This window comes from Diabrotica virgifera, chromosome 10, assembly GCF_917563875.1.
Source record: "Diabrotica virgifera virgifera chromosome 10, PGI_DIABVI_V3a".
Classification (NCBI taxonomy): Eukaryota; Metazoa; Arthropoda; class Insecta; order Coleoptera; family Chrysomelidae; genus Diabrotica; species Diabrotica virgifera.
Genome location: NC_065452.1, coordinates 90703743 through 90725478, shown reverse-complemented (window position 1 = coordinate 90725478; position 21736 = coordinate 90703743). Strand labels below are relative to the sequence as shown.

The 21736-nt window shown below is 34.7% G+C and overlaps 1 protein-coding gene across 2 annotated transcripts in view; it reads right to left on the bottom strand.

Annotated features, from left to right (window-relative positions):
- Positions 1 to 21736, bottom strand: part of LOC114337902 (semaphorin-1A) — a 606142-nt gene that overhangs the window by 4344 nt on the left and 580062 nt on the right. For both annotated transcript variants that reach the window (XM_050641275.1, XM_050641274.1), the window contains exons 5-8: positions 19099 to 19533; positions 16430 to 16637; positions 6881 to 7026; positions 6048 to 6372 (exon numbers count right to left, since the gene is read on the bottom strand). In XM_050641275.1, the coding sequence (XP_050497232.1) occupies positions 6048 to 6372; positions 6881 to 7026; positions 16430 to 16637; positions 19099 to 19533 (1114 nt within the window). The remainder of the gene's footprint in view (positions 1 to 6047; positions 6373 to 6880; positions 7027 to 16429; positions 16638 to 19098; positions 19534 to 21736) is intronic.

Here is a 21736-nt window from a genome sequence, read left to right as displayed (position 1 = left end):
TTGATTTTATTTCATTGTTATATTTTATACGGTAGTTTGTCTTATTGTTGTTTTAATTAATTATATGCGTTGCCATCTGAAAAATGTTTCTTCGATTTTTCCATAGTATACTACTTTTCCTTATCTTTGTTTACCGGTAACAGTAACAGTTATGTTTAAAATTTACATGTTTCTTAAGATATCTCGAGATAGAAAAAAGGTATCGACATGCGGTTTTCGCTATTCTATTGATAATTTGGTCTAATTTTGTAATACAGGATTAAAAATGCATATTTGTATTTAATATTTTCCAAAGAAAACTAGATTTCTAAAAAAAATTAAATAACGCCTCCTAGCTGGCATATTACTTACTAGGTTCTTTCGAAATTATAACTCTTACATTAACGAAAAAGAGCTGTTCAAAAAGACCAAGTTTGCAAAATTCGATTTAGCAGAACCGGACTTACAGCCATTTTCCATAACAAGGTTCCCACTCACCCCCACCTCTTATTTGCAAAGGTAGACTTAAAGTTGTGAAATCAAATATACGTAGAATTTTATAAAGAATACGATGATCGGATTTCCAGTGCCCTATCATTTGGCAAATTTTGTAAAATTTTGATTTTTTAATTTTTGATATTCAATTACGCCCTCTAGCGGTGGACCTACAATTACGAAAATAATTTCCAGGCTTTTCCCAAGGCAACTATTGTTATACTTTTTTTCCCAAAGCTGAACTATAAACGGTTCCTGAGATATGGCCGAGAGCCATTCTTATTGAGACACCCTGTACATATCATCATCATCATCATCATCATCGTCATCATCATCATCATCAAGGCTTTTCATTCCGGATGGAATGTTTGCCGCTCTTATTGCAGTGAATCACTCCGCATTCCACTTGTGTGTTATCAAAGTTTATTATATGACTTGGCATTCGTTACAATTTTCTTCCACTCATTTCGATTTGTGCATAGTTCCCTTCAGTCTCACTTTCAGGATTTTGATATCTCTCATGACCTGGGCCTTCTACCTCTCTCTGGGTCTTCTCCTTAGGGAGCGTTCAAGTATACCGTAACGCAATTTTTGAAAATTTTTAACCCCGCCCCCCCCCCATGTAACGCACCGTAACGTTAAGTGACCATTTGAACCTAAATGGAAAACTAGGTTACAAAAAGTACCGGAAACCCGGTAAAAGAACTTTGTTATTATTTTAATCGCATTTGAGGTAATAATAAAAACTTACAATCATCATCCAGCCTCAAAAATCCACTGCTGAAAATAGGCCTCCTCCCCTCGTTTCCAACCACATCTATCCTGCGCTGCTCTTATCCAGTTTTTATTTAGCTTTCTTACGTCGTCTGTCCATCTTGTAGGCGGTCAACCGACGCTTCTCTTGTCTTCTCTTGGCCTCCATTCCAATAACCTTTTTGTCCATCGTCCATCTGTCATTCTGGCTATGTGTCCTGCCCATCTCCGCTTCAACCTGGCTATCCTTTTGATGACGTCAGTCACCTTTGTTCTTCTCCTGATTTCTTCGTTTTTGATTTTGTCTCGCAGAGTTATTCCTAACATTGACCGCTTCATTCTTCGCTGCGTTACTCTTAGTTTGGTAGCCGAGGATTTAGGTAAGGTAAGTGTTTCTAATGCGTACGTCAAGACTCGGAGGACGCACTGATCAAATACCTTTCTCTTTAGGCATGTGGGCAACTCACTTTTAAAAGTTTCTCTCAGTTTTCCAAATGCTGCCCACCCAAGAACGATTTTTCTTTTTAGTTCATGTGTCTGGTTATCCCTGCCAATCGTAATCTCATGTCCCATGACATGAAATATGTCAAAAACTTAGAATAATAATATTTTATTACTAATTTTACATTTACATTTTCTCTGCTTGGTCCCATCCTTACATACATTTTTGGCTTCATCCTTTATTGTTCTTCTCGTGCATTCTTCTATTTTATCTTTTTTAATAAAAACTTAAAATAAAATAACATATTTATTATTTCAATATTTTATTTTGCTTAGTAAAAATTTTTGTATAACAAATAATATAGGATGTTGCCAGTAGTTTTGGAAAAATAGTGAAAAAAATGTGTAAAACTTTTTGTTCTTCAACGCCCTGTATCGTGAAAACGCATGCCGTTACAAAAATCTTATACTAAGCAAACCCCAATTATTTTTCAGTGTTTTTCTGAAACATCCTGTATATATAAGAAGGCACTTATGGAATAAAATTATTTCTGTCCTTGTTTTAATCAATTTTAAAAAAGGCTGAGACCCGTAGATTTTCATATATAAAAATGTGTGCTTTTTAAACATAAATTTAAATGTACAGGGTGATTCATGCAAGCCTACCGTAGTCCATAAGCTTTATTTTTTAACACCCTGTATATTTTTATATATTTAAAAGCTGCTTAACAATCTGATTTCATGGTCTTTATGAATAATACAGGGTGATCATTTAAACTTATAATGTATGGAAACCACTTATGGAATAAAATTGTTGTCATGTGTCATTATTTTAGAAAATTATAAAAACGCTAGGATACGTCAACTTTTAAATTCGACTATGGACTATTTAAACATAAATTTGAATATACAGGGTGATTCACTCAAGTCTAGCATAGTCCATTACCTTTAATTTTAATTAAACACCCTGTATATTTTTGTTTTTAGAACCTCATCTCAAAAATTTTTATTATGTAGGGTCTATTATGAATAATGCAAGGTGAAATTTTGAAATTATGTATAATTTTCGGTAAGATATTAATCACATAAAACTTTGAAATTAATAATTCAGGAATCACACTTTAAATAAGGATATTGTTTTTTTTTTAATATCTATCAATTTTCTAAACTAAGTATCAATATAGTGGGTTTTGTATTTAATACTTTTTATTTAAAGACATTTTTAAATAATTTGCAAATTTGCGTATTTAAAACATTAATAAATACCTACTGCAGAAAACGATTTCAGAAAACATACATGATTTATGAACACGTAGTTCCCTCTACAACCTCTAAATATCATCTGTATCTTTTAATCTTTTGTTGTGGAGAGAGGTCCATCTTTAATTATTACAAACATATGTTACTGTGCTTGATCTGTGTTACAAATTTTAAGATTTTTTCACTTGAATAGGTACTATTGTCCTGTTGTCGGAACATGAGCGGAGCGTGAGGGTGCAACATAATACCATTCAGGGGTCTATGTAAAACATAAAAGAAATTCTAGTTTTTTCATTTAAGTTAAAAAAGAATGTTACGTAACGCGCTGATCGAACCCCCCTCCCTCCATGTAACGCGCCGTAACGTTTTACAGGACCCCCCACCCCCAAACTGCGTTACGTAATACTTGAACGCTTCCTTAGCCTTTCAGTTTCTGGCTTCGACCTGGTGATCTTCTTAATTAATAGGTCGGTTTTCCTTCTCTCTATGTATCACAACCATCTCAGCCTCTGCGCTTCAATAAATCTAACTATATCTTCCTTCATTATGTCTCTTAGTTCATTCATGCTTATATTGTTTTTATAGGTTAAATATTTATGGTAATTTGGGCTAATTCCCTCGTTACTTCATTATTTGGTATAGCATTGTTACGTGTGAACACTGTGGCAAGATGTTCTGGAAATAGCTTCTGGCCCACTGCTAATTGTGATCGATTTCGTTGAGTATTGGACATATGTACTTGAGTTTCAAGGTTCTTCGAGTGTCAAAAAGGTATCCAAAAAGAGTTGTCATATCGGTTGAGCGTAGCGTTCTTTGGGACACGGTGTATTCTTATTTTAGACATTTCTAGAATTATTGCATGAAGTTTGAGACAAACTTGATAATAATCAGGATTATATTAGCCTTTTGAACACTTGTTATAAAATTAAAGTATATATATTTGCAATATATAAAGATATATTATTGCAATTTTAATTCAAAAACAAAATTTTGTTTTTTTCTCACTTTTCCCTACTTTTCTAGAACTGATGTAAAAAATGAATAATAGTTATTCCAATTTTATTTACTCAAAAAGCAAAATACAAAATCAAATGAAATATCAAAAATAAATTTAGCAAAAACTAAATATCTAACAAACGAAGCGTTAGATATAACTGAAGATATAACTCTGGACAATAATAATATAGAAAATGTCGAGTCGTATATTTATATACCTACTTAGGACAAAAAATCAAACTATCAAAGCTTAACCTAAAAGGCGATTGATTGAAATAGATGTTTCTTAACATGGGCAGTATTTGGAAGATTACAAACAGTATTTAAATCAAACTTACCAAATACATTAAAGGCAAAAAACTTTCGATCAGTATGTTCTGACATATGGAACTGAAAAATGGGCTTTTCATGATATAGTCCATCAAATTCAAGATACTCAGAGAGCTATGGAATGGAGAATGTTCAACATTAAGCTCAGCTATCGCAAATCAAATGCAGAAATAAGAAGACGACCAAAAGTGACAGATGTAATCTAAAAGATTGCCATTTTAGAATGGAACTGAGCAGAACACATACGAAGAATGGAATAAAACCGTTGGACGAAGCGAATTGTTGAATAGCGTCCAAGAGCGAGTAAAAGAAGTAGAGGTAGACCTCAAACCAGATGGTGTGATGACATCAAGCAAATGGCTGGTCAAGAATGGATACGAAAAACAATGAACAGAAATGAATGGTCACACCTACACCAACTTAGCTTTCTTCCAGAGATAATCATCGCCATATAAATGAAAGGTAGAATTTACAAAACAGTCATCAGACCAATAATGACATACGCGGTAAAAACACGACCCGATACAGAGAGGACAAAAAGATTGCTCGAAACAGCGGAGATGAAAAGCCTTCGAAAAATCGATGGTAAGACTCTATGGGACAGAGCTAGAAGTACAGATATATGACGGAGATGCAAGGTGGACAACATTAATAACTGGGTAAAAACAGAAGAATAGAATGGAATGACCACATAAGGCTAATGGCAACAAATAGAGTAGTAAGGACGGCGAGAGACGGTTCCCCAATAGGAAGACGATCAGTGGGAAGACCACGAAAACGATGGAACGACAACTTACTAGAGGCACATTGAAGGAACAGACAGTCATGTCTATACAAAAGAAGAAGAAGATATAATTGTTTTGTCGCTTTCTACGAAATGTATTAGAAATAAATGGATTACTGAAAAAAACTCATAACAAGAACTAAACTCTGGAGGCTATGCCTTTTAAGAGAATAACTTTATTGTACTTTGCTTAAGAGACTTACAGACCTGCTCTAAAGCGAATCGAACGATATATGGAACATATTATCCTACAATAAACAGAAAGATTTGTTATTGCACCACATAGTCACTTGATAAAACTTTGTATCACCATCATGTCATCATCATCATCATCATCAACAGCTATTCCATCAATCGTCGGATGTAAGCCTCCCTTATGTATGTCCATTCATATCCGTTTGCAGTCTTTTGCATCCATTCGTGGCCAGCCATTCGCTTGATGTCATCAGTCCATCTTGTTTAAGGTCTGCCTCTACTTCTTCCGCTGCGTGTTGTGTTTTGCTCTACCATCAAGTGCTGTGTGTGATTTGTTGTTTTCTTGCAAACCCAGATGGCTCTTTAAACTTGTTCAAAACTTAATCCATAGAAGCGTTCGCGTAGAAAACAGCTTAACTCGATGTTATATCTTTGCTCTTTCACAGAAAAAACATTTAACATTGTATATAATTGGTTCTATGGTTTATTTGATTTAATGAAGTATGAACATGGTATGAATTATATAACACATGAGATCCAAATGAATGATCTGAAGTTATGAGTAACTGACTGTGGTGAGTAACAATTAAAAAACGAGTATGCTCTTTTAAGAAAAAATCAGAAAAATAAAAACGACTTGAGACAGTGAATGATGAAGACATGTAGATCGAATATGCTCATATATTTGAAAAAATGTTTAACGGATCATTAGCCACATTAAACACCAAAAGATGAACGACAGATATAATACTGTTAAAACACTTAACATTTAACATGTAGATTTATTGAATCAATCAATAAGCACACAACTTACCTCTCTAAATGGTTGTGCTGTTCAATAAACGGCGGATTAGGGTACTGTGAGCGGCCATGAAACCTCCGGGAGACCAGATATCCACATACAAATCCAACGATTAAGCCTCCCATACAGGCAACAGCTACAATGATATGCAAATACTCAGAAGTATAAAGGGTCAGCTTAGTTTGGGAAGCACATCCTGTAACTTTGTTGTTGATTTCATTACAGTCTGCTGATTCGTCTTCAATTTTCAGCAAGGGGTCGTTAGATTCTTTGCTTTCGTCCAGAGAATTCGTGTCGATTGGGCTTACATCGTATTCTTTGGTAGGAACTGCATTATCTAAAAAAATGGTTATTATATTACTAGCAAACTCGTAATAGGTTAAGAATCAAAATATTATGTTAATTACTACAATAATAGTTAACATATGCATCAGAAACAACACCCGATACAGCCACAACACAAAAACTACTGGAAACGGCAGAGATGATGTAGAGTATGTACTGAGAAGAATTACAGGAAATACGCTGAGCCACCGAAAGAGGAGTGAAGACTTACTTACTTGTAGAAAGACATTAGAAGAAAATGTAAAGTACAGTGGATAAACGAATGGATACTAAATAAAAAATGCAATAACCACATACGCTGAATGGGCAAGACACAAAATAGGAAGAGATACATCACCCATCGGTAGAAGAAGTATAGACCGACTGCCTAAAAGATGGAGTAACAACCTTCCATAGAGGTATCAATACGCCAATGAATAAGCAGAATTGCTTATAAAGAAGAAGAATAATAGTAAAAAATAATTTTATTTTGTTTTTAATATCTAATAAACAAACTTTACCTAGGGATGAAGTTCTGCACTTGACAGCACCTCCATTTCTAATATCTTGCGTTAGTTGTTTGTTTAAATTGGACATCTCAACCCGGACACAGGTTCGTGTAAATGAGTTCCACGCACAATGTGGATCTCGCAGTTCCAAACAGTCACTAAAAAAAAATTTTTTTATTAGTTAGGATTAGATTTTGAATAGGGATAACATAAAAGGTTTTCAATCGTCAAATTAATGAGTTTGTGCTCATATCTAGTAGACTGGCATTCGCTTTAGAATTTTTGTTTCGAAAACTTCTAATTTTCTATTCGTCATGTCTGGTGTCAAACACTGGCACTTCATTCAAAGGCCTATTCTGGCTCATCCCTAGGTTAAAATTGTGCCATCAACTCAGACTTTTTAACAAAGTCCATTATGGCCTTAGGTGACACTTCTACGAAGTCGTAGGGATCCAGTTGATCATGGTCAAATGTATTGAGCTTTATCCTATCCAACCCTCGTCAGTTGCACAGATCATGTTCCGCCATCACATTATCAGCCTGGCAGAATATGCTATTCGCACTTTCTGTCAGTCCGATTTTGTTCATGTGCCCCATAAAGAGACAGTCGTCTTATTACGATAATACGCAGTGGTTATGTTTAATCCATTGCTCCCAGTCCGATATTGTTCTTTTGGCTGTGTTTCTTACTATGCCAATGAAAGGTTCTGAGCCTATGAATGTTTTCTTTTGCCCCTCCCCTGGCAAGTAAGTCCGCCTTTTGTCATTACCAGTATCTCCAGGAGCCCAGAGCAAACTTACTTTGTTACTTCTTCTGATCCGATTCAGATTCTGAAGACAGTCCCAAACTAACTTGGATTCAATCCGATTCGATACCAGGCCCTTTAATGCAGCATTGCTATCAGATATAATTTTTAGAGATTTGTCCCTGCAGTTCCTCGTGATTAGTTCCTGTAGGCACATCTCTAAGATAGTAGAGTGATTACCTAGGTTTTCACTAAGGCTTAGCCTTGGTTTCCATCCGTATACCCCACCAGCTCCACCTCCTTCATTGGTTTTAGAGCATTCTGTATACCAGCATTGATTTGCCATTATGAGATTCGTTTTATTCGACTCACATTCGTTCCTTCCTGGTAAACAACCCACAAATCATTTGCATTTTGCTTCACTAATATTCCTACGCATCGTTGTTCTGGCTAGTTTCATTTTCAAAAAATAACTCAGTCTTTAAATTTTCCCCCTCTTTCCAAATGATTGAAATTGTCAAGTGTGTGATACACTATATTCTTTGTCATGTCTTTTTTAAGAATTCTACTCTCTAGCTTTTGATATATTAATATGCGAATGTTCTTCGATATCAGACAGTTATTGAAACCGTCAGATAAAAGCCGCTTTTATTACAGGATATTTTACTAAAGTGCAATATACTGCATATCAATTATAAGTACTAAATTTACAATCAAGATGCAGTAGAAATAAACAAACCAAGACAGGTTAAGTGCTACTAGGAGCACTCCCGAATCATCATTTACAATGTATAAACTTTGGAAATCATGATTTGGGATTTACAATGTATATACATTGTAAATTATGATTCGGGAGTGCTCCTAGTAGCATTTAACGGGTCTTGGTTTGTTTATTTCGACTGCATCTTGATTGTAAATTTAGTATAGATTTATTGCTGACATGTTAAAGGAATCTTTTATTTTGACAAATGACATTAAAATATTTTTGTATAATATAAAAATAGCCTGTAAGATCCTATATTTATTACCCATGACCCATGACAAGATCCCAAATTAAAAATTAAAATAAGATCATTGAAAAGAATAAAACTTTGAATATTTATTCTTTTGCTGATCAATATTAGCAAAATAAAGGAAGACGTAATAAAATACTCAATACTCTCTATTAATTTGTTTTCTTTTTCTTTGGCATAATAAATCTGTATGTCGGAAGCATACTGTCCTAAGTCCAATTTTTACATATTGGACTTATTTATGTAGGTTTATTTACATTTTTACAATCTATTTAGTGGTATATAATGCCAAGTCCATTTTAAATATAAAAAGAAAATAGTTAAAATAACATTGTCTTAAGTCCGTACCTCCTTACAGGCATATAATCCTAAGTTGGACTTAGGACAGTATTCCTCTATTTATGTAAACCGACAATGGTAGTTTAAGTCCATGTAAAACGAACAGCCCCCAAAGAAATTTACATCTGAAAGATACAGAACGTAGGTACAATGTCAAATCCTCAGACACAAATGAAACAAAAGAAAATGGCAAACATAAGGTACTCACAGCAGATCTTATAAAATGTTTACCTACACCGCTGTTGACTAATTCGCTTACTTTTTATAAAAGAAAGCTTTGGACTTTAAATTATACAATTTTTGATTCCTCAAATAATTCAGCCTGGTGAATGATGTGAGACGAATCAAAAGGTAAGAGAGGTGGGAATAAGTTGCCACCAGCCTTGGTAAAATGGGCAGATCTAAACTTACCAGGATCCAATATAGAGCACATAACGCTTTGGTCTTATAATTGCTTTGGCCAAATAAGAACAACAGCATCGTAATGGGCTTTTATTTAATTCTAAATAAATATCCACAGCTTAAAACCATTGATCAAAAATTTCTTTTAAAAATACATAGTCACATGGAAGCTGACACCGTTCATGCTTAAATAGAAAAACAGCGAAAAACACCCCTACAATGACAGTTGTAACTCCGTGGGATTGGAAGCAACTTATCGGTCACTGTTCCTCAAAATTTAAAGTAATAAACTTAGAATTGGCGGACTTTAAATCTTTTGATCCAATGTATACCGTTGCAAAGGGTTCTTCAAATGCTGCACCTTTCGTTGCTCGAAAAATGAATCGAATAAACAGCCGTTCCTATTGTCTAAAGTAGTTTACTTGCAGTATGTATAGAAAAGACCAGTTAGGAATACTGTACTACAAAACATTATTTCAAGCAACGAATTAAGAGGAAGTAGATTTGAGAAGAAACACAAGAACTGAACTTACCTTACCGATGGATCTGGACAAATAAATAAAAGGCTAGTGCCTATTTCAACAGCAAAATAATGACCTCATGGATTTATTGCCTTTTGTACCATCGGAGTTTCACGAATACTATCGAAGCTTACCACATGCTCTAAATCAGAACGATTATCTAGAGGGAGATGCTGATCCATAAAATTTATTTAAGCTAATACGTACTTTAAAATTTTTAGTTCATGTTTATGGTAGGGGAACCCAAGCGGGGATTTTTGCAGTTACTCGAGCGCGTCAAATTATTACATGGGGAGAAACCTTGTACCCTGAAAATGTACCTCTACCATATATTGGCTCTTAATGCAGGGGAGTTCGTTAAGGGGGGGACGAAAAAAAAATATCCTTAGAAAAACTAGAAATTGTCAGATTAAGATAAGGTAAGTTAAGTACATGCAAAACAGTGCATATTTCAAAAATCTGACGATTTGGCGTAAGAAAATGGTTGAGTCCCAAAATTTCACAAGAAAAATGCGAATATTTCACGAAATGAATGACAGATCGAAAAACTAAATAATATGTGCTCAATATTTTTCAAAAATCTATCGAATTATACCAAACACGACTTCCCAAGGAGAGGGGTAGGCGGTAAATTAAATATTTTAAATACGAATCCCGCGATATTTCGCGAAATGAACATCAGATCGAAAAACTGAAAAATACACTTATTATATATTTTTAAAAAATCTATCGAATGGCGCCAAACACTGCCCCCACGGAGGTGGGCTGAGTGGTTACTTTAAAATCTTAAATGGGAGCCCCCGTTTTTATTGCAGATTTGAATTCCTTACCTAAAAATAAGTAACTTTTATTTGAGACATCTTTTCGAATTATGGAATGATGGCGCTATAATCTAAAAAAAAAAGGATTGTTGGAAAGGAAAAATTAAATTAAAAATGGAAAGTCCCCACTAAATGGAAAACTTTACTTAACTTTTTTTGGTTTAAGGACCTAATAATCGCAACCCAATAGATCCCTGTAACGCTCGAGTGACTTCACATTTAGCATATTTTGCTCCCCTATCATTATTTTACTTGCTGTTTTAACTTTGTTTAATCTTAATAAATTGAAAGTAGTATATCTACCTTCGTTTTACTTATTGTTAATAAGGACAGGTGACTTAAGATTTTTGGGAAAAAAATACAACTTTGAAGCATACTGTCTTAAGTCCATTTTTTTTTGTGAAATTAGAATATTGCAAAAATTTGAAATTGGTGGATTATAATACTCTACCTGTACTATTAATTGCTTAGATAAAACTGGTTATTCATTATTTATTTATATCTGTAATAATTCTAAATATTCACCGAAAACCTTTAATTCGTTTTCCTGTAAAATCAATAAATTGGACTTAGGACAGTATGCTTCCGATATACAGAAATAATATTTGGCATAATACTAATTTGGAATAATATTTGGCATAATAAATAATATAAATATGTAATAAATTATATTATGTTCAAAGTTTGAAAAATGTGTGTTTTCTGTAGAGATAACTTTTTGTCTACTTTTGCGATTTTATTAGCCCTAGGATACTTTTACATTCTCAAATGGCTTATGTTTTAGCTGAGATGGTCTTCTTATAGATGTAATTCTCCGAAAATATTAGTTCAATGTAGTCATTATCAGCAATGTTTTTGATCAGGCGGTCATATAACCTTCAGGAGGGATCTTTGATTTTAGTCAATATAACTAGCATGTAAACGGTTTTAAAAAATGTATAATAGTCATATTTAATAAATGAAACTATGGAAAACTTTGGTATTATACTATTGATAATATGCATAACCGAACACCAATGTAAAATCGATATATGAGCGAGCTCCAAACATTTGTCTTTTTGCACCAAATATCATAGTTCAGCACCGAAATTTTAATACCAAACTAGTTATTTTTGAGCGTCAAAGTATTTCCTTGTGAAGTTTATTTATCTGTTTCATCAGCAAATTATTATTAAAAAACACTAACATGAAGTAAAAACCACTTCTATGTAATTGGTATATTTATTAAAATTTAAAAAATCCCAATGGATTGAATAAAATGTGTCCAATTTAGAACGTTTTCAGACCTATCGGTCCATCATCAGTGAATTTGAATACTTGCTAAATAGCCCCAGAACCAAACAATGGTTGAATTTATAATTCGATTTACATTATTTAAAAGTAATATTAAACAGGCTAAACGCCGATGTTACAAGATATAACCTCCGGGAACATGGTGAAACCCTATCAGGAAACTTAAGCAATCATCTTAGGCCAACGCTGACTACCAAGTGATTCACCACTTGGTAGTCAGCGTTGGCCTAAGATGGTTGCTTAAGTTTCCTGATAGGGTTTCACCATGTTCCCGGAGGTTACATCTTGTAACATCGGCGTTTAATATTACTTGTAAATAATGTAAATCGAATTATAAATTCAACCATTGTTTGGTTCTGGGCAAGTATTCAAATTCACTGATGATGGACCGATAGGTCTGAAAACGTTCTGAATTGGACACATTTTATTCAATCCATTGGGATTTTTTAAATTGTAATAAATATACCAATTACATAGAAGTGGTTTTTACTTCATGTTAGAGTTTTTTAACTATATGGTATACAGCCAACCTAGGAAACTTCCCTTTTAGTTCAAATTATTATTATTGACACCACAAATCTTACTTGAACACTGAATATTTGAACACCAAAATAACCCAGAATCGGCATCAAAATAATATATTTAAGCCCCAACAACATAGGCACACAAAATACTTATACATTCGAGCACTAAAGTTAAAAACATTAGTAGGTATACTCTGCCTCCAAAGTAATACGTATAAACCAACAATAACTACCAACGCATGTAAAATTAAAATCTATCTCATCATTCTCTTTGCCTTATCCCTATGCGGGGTCGGCTTCCCTAATTGCATTTCTCCACACAATTCTATCTTGGGTCATATCAATATTAATCCCCTTTACCAATATGTCCTGTCTAATCGTCTCCCCCCACGTCTTCTTTGGTCTTCCTCTCCTACTCCTTCCAGGAATCTGCACTTTAGCTACTCTTCGTATTGGATGATTAACGTCTCGACGTTGAGCATGACCAAACCATCTCAACCTATGCTCTCTCATTTTGGCATCAATTGGTGCCACACCTAGACTTCCCCTAATATACTCATTTTTAATTTTATCCTTTCTTGTCACTCCACTCATCCATCTAAGCATTCTCATCTCCGCCACATGCATTCGTTGTTCCTCTTTCTTTTTCACTGCCCAACATTCAGTTCCGAACATCATAGCCGGTCTTGTGGCTGTTTTATAGAATTTTCCCTTCAGCTTCATTGGAATTTTTCTGTCACACAACACACCACTCGCTTCTTTCCACTTCATCCATCCAGCCCTAATTCTACTGCATGCATCTCCATCTATTTCTCCATTACTCTGTAATACCGATCCCAGGTACTTAAAACTATTGCTTTTTACAATCAGTTCACCATCCAAAGATACCATTTTATTTGTAGTAACTCCATCTTTAAATGAACATTCCAAATACTCTGTCTTTGTCCTACTAAGTTTATAACCTTTTTCCTCCAGAGCTCGTGTCCACTGTTCCAGTTTTTGTTCTAAGTCTCTTTCACTATTTCCTACTAACACGACATCATAAGCATACATTAAGCACCATGGAATGTTACCCTGTAGTTTCGCTGTTATCTGGTCCAAAACTAATGAGAATAAATACGGACTAAGCACCGAGCCTTGGTGCAATCCTACTTTCACATGAAATTTATCAGTCTCTCCCACACCTGTCCTAACACTAGTCGTTACTCCCTCATACATATCCCTCACAATCTTTACATATGCACCAGGGACTCCTTTCTTATTGAGTGCCCACCACAGAATCTCTCGAGGAACTCTATCATATGCTTTCTCAAGATCAATGAATACCATATAGCGTTTGTTTCTTTACTCCTGTATTTTTCCATCAACTGCCTTATAATGAAAATTGCGTCTGTTGTTGATCTGCCCTGCATAAAGAAAAATTGATTCTCGGATATGTCGGTATCTTCACGTATCCGTCTATAAATTACTCTCTCCCATAATTTCATGGTGTGGCTAAGCAGTTTTATAGCCCTCTAGTTTGTACACTGCTGTATATCTCCCTTGTTTTTGTAGACAGGTACTAATATACTGCTTCTCCATTCGTCTGGCATTTGTCCAACTTCCATAATTCTATTAAATAAACCTGCTAGCCACCTTGTTCCTGTCTCTCCCAATACTTTCCACACTTCTCCAGGAATATCATATGGTCCTACCGCTTTTCCTTTCTTTATTTTTTGAAGCGCTTGAGCCACTTCCTCGTTTGTTATTTTGGTGACCATTGCTGCTACCAAAATAACAAACGAGAAGTGGCTCAAGCGCTTCAAAAAATAAAGGAAAGGAGAAACTAAAATTTATCTATAGCATAATAATTATATTATTGAACTATAAGAGCGGCTTTGGCTCGCATCGGTCGTCCCTGCTTCCTGTTCGTTCCTAGAGGAGGTTGTTTGCTTCTGGAGGTGGTATAGTGTGTTTAAGCTGAATGATCATTCTAAGAACATGTTTGCGCATAGATTCTTTCATGAACATTGGACAATTACAACCTTTCACTAAAACACTGTATCTTGTAATCATCAAATTTGGTCCAAAACTCGTCGAACGATTGCAATTCTAATACATCCCCACTCGGAATTTTAAAATGAGTTTTGTCTTGGTAATAATGTTTTTGGGCACCCTCTTCAGTATTTTAGCTCAATGATAGGCATCAGTCCATTGTTTTAAAGTCACAATTGGCTGCTTTGAAACTGTGTAGCTTTGCAGTTCATATTTTTGTTTGGCCATTCAGTTACCACTTCAGCAGCGATAATTAAAAAAACGAGAAAGAGGGTAGGGTTCGCGAAGTGTGTTACTGTCATCAATAACCCTATTAAAAGATTCTAATCCATTGTTAGAGGCCGGTGTTCCATTTGCAGCACTCAAATACCAATTCGGATTCTGAACAAACCATTCGTCTTGTACGTATTTCAACATTTTTTTTTCATTTTTCCATTTATCCAGAAAGGCGTGGGGTGCCTTATTGAATATTTCAGTAGAAGCTGCCATTTGCAATACATCTAGATCAGATAGCATTTATTTTTGTGCATTTATTTTATTGACTGTAGTGCTTAGGAGTTGTGCGCACATGTTTATAATTCGTTATTATTTTTGGAGCATAGTATTATTCCCAACCCTTTTTTGGGGTTTGCATAGTAATCATTTAATTTAACTTCCAACTCATTGCCTTTGATTGGATATCATTCATTAATTTTGGAGATTATTTAATATTTTTGATATTCATATACAGGGTGTTTCATTAACAATTGTCCATATCGTAACTAGAGAAACCTTAGCACAAAATACGAAGATTTAACCCAAAACACCCAAATATTCCTCCTTACCGAGATACAGAGTGTTTTATTACAAATATTCTAAAATGATTTTAGCCCATTGTTCAAGCACCTTCTAATATTTTTTGTTCAAAATTGACACAGGGTTTACACATGTTAGGGTACTTTAACTAGTCTTAAAAGATAGTTTTCCGCTGTTACCAGAGGCGTGCTGTAGGGATATATACTTCATTTTCGCCCCTTTTTTCCCCTCACAATTACGCCACTGTCGTAATAATCATTTCAGCATGTTTTTTGATTCCTTGTTACTTTTTACATAAATATCATCCTTTTGTCTCATTGCGATAAAGTAAGTAGTTTTCAAGTTTAAAGATAATGGATGGACTACATTCAATAAGATTCTGTGTTTAAAATATATAATATTATTGAATCCTTACATTCAAACGCAAATGACTTGAAAACTACTTACTCTATCGCATTGAGACAAAGGATGATATTTACGTAAAAAGTAACGAAGAATCAAAAAACATGCTGAAATGATTATTACGATAGTGGGGTAGATTGTAAGGGGGGAAAAGGGGCGAAAAGGAAGTATATATCCCTACAGCACGCCTCTGGTAACAGCGGAAAACTATCTTTTAAGACTAGTTAAAGTATCCTAGCATGTCTAAACTGTGTGTCAAGTTTGAACAAAAAATATTAAAAGGTGTTTTAACCCTGGGCTAAAATCATTTTAGAACATTTGTAATAAAACACTCTGTATCTCGGGAAGGAAGAATATTTAATTTAAGTGTTTTGGGTTAAATCTTCGTATTTTGTGCTAAGGTTTCTCCAGTTACGGTATGGACAATTGTTAATGAAACACCCTGTAGATTTAGCTGCGGCTTAAATATTTATGTCAGCTTCATTTAACATTTCAGGTGTTCATAAATTCTAATTCTAGTCGAGGTGTTTTGGTGCTCATTAATTATTTTTGGTTGCCAAATATTACTTTGGAAACAGAGTACAGAACATGGTAGGTAATGTTGGGGCTCAATAATTATTACTCTGGTGTTCATTTAACATATAGCCTACAGAAAATAGAAAATAACAAACCTGCATCGGGAGAAATGTTCACAGTGAATCAATGTTACGAGTTTAACCTCACTGCTACTAACAGCAATGATCTTTCCATATTCAGGGGTTATTTTTAATTGTTTTACTGGGGTGGTTTTAGGAAAAACTTCGTTTTCTGATATGACAACTGACTGAGGTGGTGCAATACCGTTTGGAATATTTACTACCTTCAGAACTTTTCCATCATCTAAAAGTAAATTAAAATAAGTATTAAAACCTCAAAAGAAACAACTAGAAATTTATATATAATTTAATAGTAGCTTTATCAGTTTATATTATATGCAGGTAAATTCTTCCTACTTCTTGGGATTATCCTTTTGCTTTACTGTTTTTCTTTCTGGACCGGTCTCCCGGTCTACCGGACCGGTATATTTTCGATTATAATACAAACGAAATCCAAACTGTAAAACGATAATACAAAGTGTCTCTAATGTGGGTGTCGGGACATGAGGAAATTCAAGGAAACAAATTAGCAGACTCATTGGTAAGGCTCAGGAATGGAAGAATTGAAGGTCAAAAACCATTCTGAGAAATTAGATCCTCTAAGCCTGAATGATACAAATATTAATCTGGTGAGTGAAGTAAAATACCTTGGAGGTCATATTACACTCGAGACTTTCTTGGAATTAGCAGAAAGAACGTTTAATCAGAAGAGCAGTGACTACATTATTGGTAGCCAGATGCAGTTATGAAAAAACGTGTAAACTATCAACAACAATAGCGTATGTATCGGTGGTATGGTGAACAAAGGTGAAGCAAAAAGAGTGGCATCTTTAAACAGAAAAGGTGCAAAGACTTGCTTGCCTTGAAAAACAACAGCAACTATGGGGGACCTGAGAAAATTTGAATAAATGAAATAAGCCATACCAAATGACTGATGGGCCTGATTAAGATAACTTTCGAACTGAAGATGATTAATTATAGGCAAAGAGAGTCAAGCAACTATAAGAGATTCTTAGAAACACTAATGTGGACTCTACTACTAGTGTGGGAATGCCTAGAAGAACTCGACATACTATCAGAACATAACAGCATCACACTGGTATGGGTTTCAGGTCATAGGGAATCCACAACAATGAAAAGGCTAATGAACTTGCCAAATGAGCTACTAAATACCTACTTCCATTCAGACTCAGCCGACAAGAAAAACTTCTGAGACTTAAAACAGTCGACCACATCTTGCATCACTGCAAGGCACTCGATCGCAGATAAAAAACGCTTGTTGGAGATATTTACAAGCTAATAGAGGGTTCCAGAATACTGAAATGGATATCATGAATAAATGGAAGATACTAAATTAATGGTAAAAAAATGTTGTTGATTAAAATCCTTTATAAAAAGTATATAATTTATTGAAAAAATTACCTTAAAGGGCCACATCACAAATGTAGAACGTTTTCGATCAATTACAGATCCTCATCAGTGCTGAACAGGATGTTCACCTGCTAATCCACCAAAATTGAAAATATATGGGCAAACACCCTTTAAAATGTTACAGTAATGGAAACCTTGACACAATTTGTTTAAGTAATGGTATACGAAGCCAATTGACTGGTGTACGACCAGTTTACAACAGATGGTTTCTATTAAAAAATATTGAAAGAAGTCATAATAAGAAATCGAGATCTCTACAGGAGACTTTGAATTTTTCTTAGACGTGAGCTTAAAGCTATTACAGAGATGGATATTGTTCAGTTTTAAATCAGGAAAGATCTCTACGACATGGTTGTCGTAAAGGGTTGGATTGGCTGGTTGGTTTAGTGACCGCACGCTGATTCTATTTGGACTGATTGTTAATAAAAAACGCCACTCTTAAGTCACACAATACTTAAAATCGCAGTTAAAGACAAATGATACAAACTAATCAGTGTGACGTTTACAAACACAACAATAGACAAGAGAACGTCATGTGAACGATTACAATTGTTTCCAAGGCTAACTTGACCAAAGATGGATTTCAATTGAACAAACTTTTAGTTATGAGATCGTGCTACTACCAATTCTAATTGTTTAAGCCGGTACAAGGACAGACCAATTATGGATTCAAATGTAGAGCAACAGCAGAATTTTCAAATATACACACTTTTTTGGGGCTGTATTACAGTAGATACTCCTGGTGCTTCACTGTCAATAGAGTAATGTGACAGGATAAAGTTGTATGGAAGTATCAAAAAAACCCCAGAAAGTCAAGACCATTTATAATCTAACACGACAACGTTCTACCTCACAAATTTTCACGCAACCAATTTTTTACAAGAAAATGGTATATATAAGTATTGGAATGGCTACCTACCATATTCTCCAAATACAAATTGTATTGAAAATGGTCATATGGACTAGGAGAGAACCCATAGGAGGTAAAATGTCTCTGGAAGACTAACAACAATGAATGAATTCACCATTCTATCACCACTCATATAAATGATCTGAGTTTTACAGGCCAGTTTAAATAAATATCTGTAACTCTTGATAATAAGTATATTTGGTTAAATATTAATGCTATGTTGATATCCAACCTTTGATATAAAATGGAACCTTAAGAAGAACAAGACTTAGTTGTTTGTTATTTAATATTCATTCCAACTACGCAACAGAGGATGAGCAACTAATTTGACAGCTACAGTAATAAGAATAAAAATAGTCCATACCTGTTCCAACGTAAATAACGTCGTAATTCTCATTAGTAACAGTTGGCACTTGAGGATCCACAGTAACAGCTGTAAACCTGTAATGAAGACTGACCCTAATCAGCAAGGGTTGGCCAAACAGAGGAGGAACGGCTTTCTCCATAAGTGGATGAGTCTTGATGAAGTTCACATCCTTTTCTGCAAGAACTCTACTATCCTTTACGCAATCACCAGGTCTTGGTGTTGGAACTTTATGATCCGGAACCGGCAACCAGTTTGCATTAATGCTTTCTTGTGATTTGAAAGGCCCTTGGAAAACGCCTTGAACATCTTCCATGTTGAACATACATATAGCGGAGCCGCCTATTGCGTTATCTGGGGTGGTTAGCGCACTGTAGATGATTTTCTTTCTTTCATCGCCACCATAGTTTCCTTCCACAATGTCACTAGTTGATTCTACAAAAGACAATATTTAAAGACATAAGAAAAGGAACGTGTACACTTTTACTGATGAAAGGGTACCCTCCGTTAAGGTAAGAAAAATGCCCCCACTCCCAGAAGTCATTTTTTTTATTTGTTTACGTTTTATGTGATTAAAAATAACACTCGGCGTAATTTTAACCATCAATTTTTTTTTCGAAAAAAGCGTAATAACTTTTTATTTAAGATGGCTGAACGTCAATTTTTTTTTATTTTGTGTATTTTATAAGAAAATATATTTTTGATTTTTTTCAGATTGTTCCGTAAGGTGTGACACATACTAAATGTCAATAAAACTGTTTTTAGAGGTTTTGGGGTATTATTTCCATTTTATAGACTTCAAAGTAGATCAAATCAAGTTTTTTTCTAGGTTATATAATTTGACCGAAGGTGTACTTTATGGAAATATGTGAAAAAAATCAGAAATATATTAAAACCGAAAAAATGAGTTTTTTATGTGGGGGGGATGGGGTGGTGAGTTAAAGTTTCGTTAAGTCTTATTTTTTTAATCGCTAGAACGTAAAAAATGAAAAAAAAAAACTGAATTCTGGTGGAGTGAGGGCATTTTGTCTCTCAAAGGGGGATACATTTGATCTGATGAAAATTATTACATCTCGTCCCGGAAGTTTCCAGAAAACTGTTTTATTTATCTACTGCTGAATATTTAAGATGCTGAATATTTACCCTTTAATCGGTAATCCCGCCATAAGGCCGGCATTCAAATAATCGAATTATTTTAAAATGTAAAATTTATTTGCTCTCACATCGACTACACCGCTTTTCGGCAAGAATAGTGTCGACCAGTGGTAACGGTTTAAAAGTTGTAGGTTCAGTTACTTGAGAGATAATATGGTCAACTTGGAAACATGCAAGTGAATCGTATATAGAAATTATTGCTCTGGAACACGTGTAATCGAACCGTAAAATAAAATAGTTCTGGTTGACCAATTGATTTCATATTTTTTTTGGTAAGTACTTATAGTATTTGTTTGATAGTTTACTAGCGTATTTGGTGAAACATATAAAATTAGTGCTGTTTTTGAGTGCTGAGTGATACCCGCCTTTTGGCCGGCATGTCGGTGTACGGTAAAATAAATCCTTCGCGTATTTGAATAAAAGTACATATTTGTATTATTCTACTTCTATTATTTATACATTTCTTTCTTTCTATTGTAGAATATGGAAAAAATAAATTTCAAAGACGAAGAATGTATGGTGCGAAAAGGTATAACGAGCCGACAGACGCGGAAAAAGGACAAAATACGATCTTTCCACAATAACCGATGAACAAATCGACGAGATCATGAACTCTAATCTTGATTCAGATGACGAGATAGTTTACGAAGATGATGATGATAGCACAGCCGATCCGGATTATGACTACGTGTTCACAGCCGAGAACGATGAGATCATTTTTCCTGTTTACGTGAAAATATTATTGATTTTGAACTCTCCATGAACCTTCCGTTGGAGCTAAGTAATATCACTGATGTTAGTGTTTCAGTAGGATCACTGGTTTAGTGGGTGTTTTAGAATCACATGCAAATATATCTACTTCTGAAATGGCAACATTAACTTTGCCGGAACTTATAATATCAGAAAATACATCACCAGAAGTTCCAACAACTGATCCGGATACTCAAATGGACGTTTCAGTATCACCCGTACCGTTAGCATCAGAAGAACCAATTGCATCCACTTCCACACAACTAGCAACAACCACTAAATTCAAACCAAAGAAAAGACCCAGATCCCTGTTACCAACTGTAGAAGCTACGGGACCCCAAATAGTACCATCAGCGGGGGCTTCACTGGCACAGGCATCTAATAAAACACGGAAAGTCACAATGTAATACTAATTTTTTCTCTTTCTTTGAGTTGACCTCATGAATTCTCATATGGGGCGAAGTGAATTGCGCATTAAAACAATGGATGCAATGAAACGCATCTTTTACCATTTTCTGGATATGGTTGTCACAAATGCGTTCATTTTGTATCAGATAGATCATATAATGAAGATGCTACGAAAACAGATTCCAAAGAAGAAGGAGCTTCACAAGATAAAAACATGAGACTATTCCAATTTCGTGTGAAAATTGCTCAAGTTCTGTACTCATCTCTTCAGAAAAGACCCATTGGTCGACCTTCAAATTCACTGCTCGCTCACTACTAATAGTAC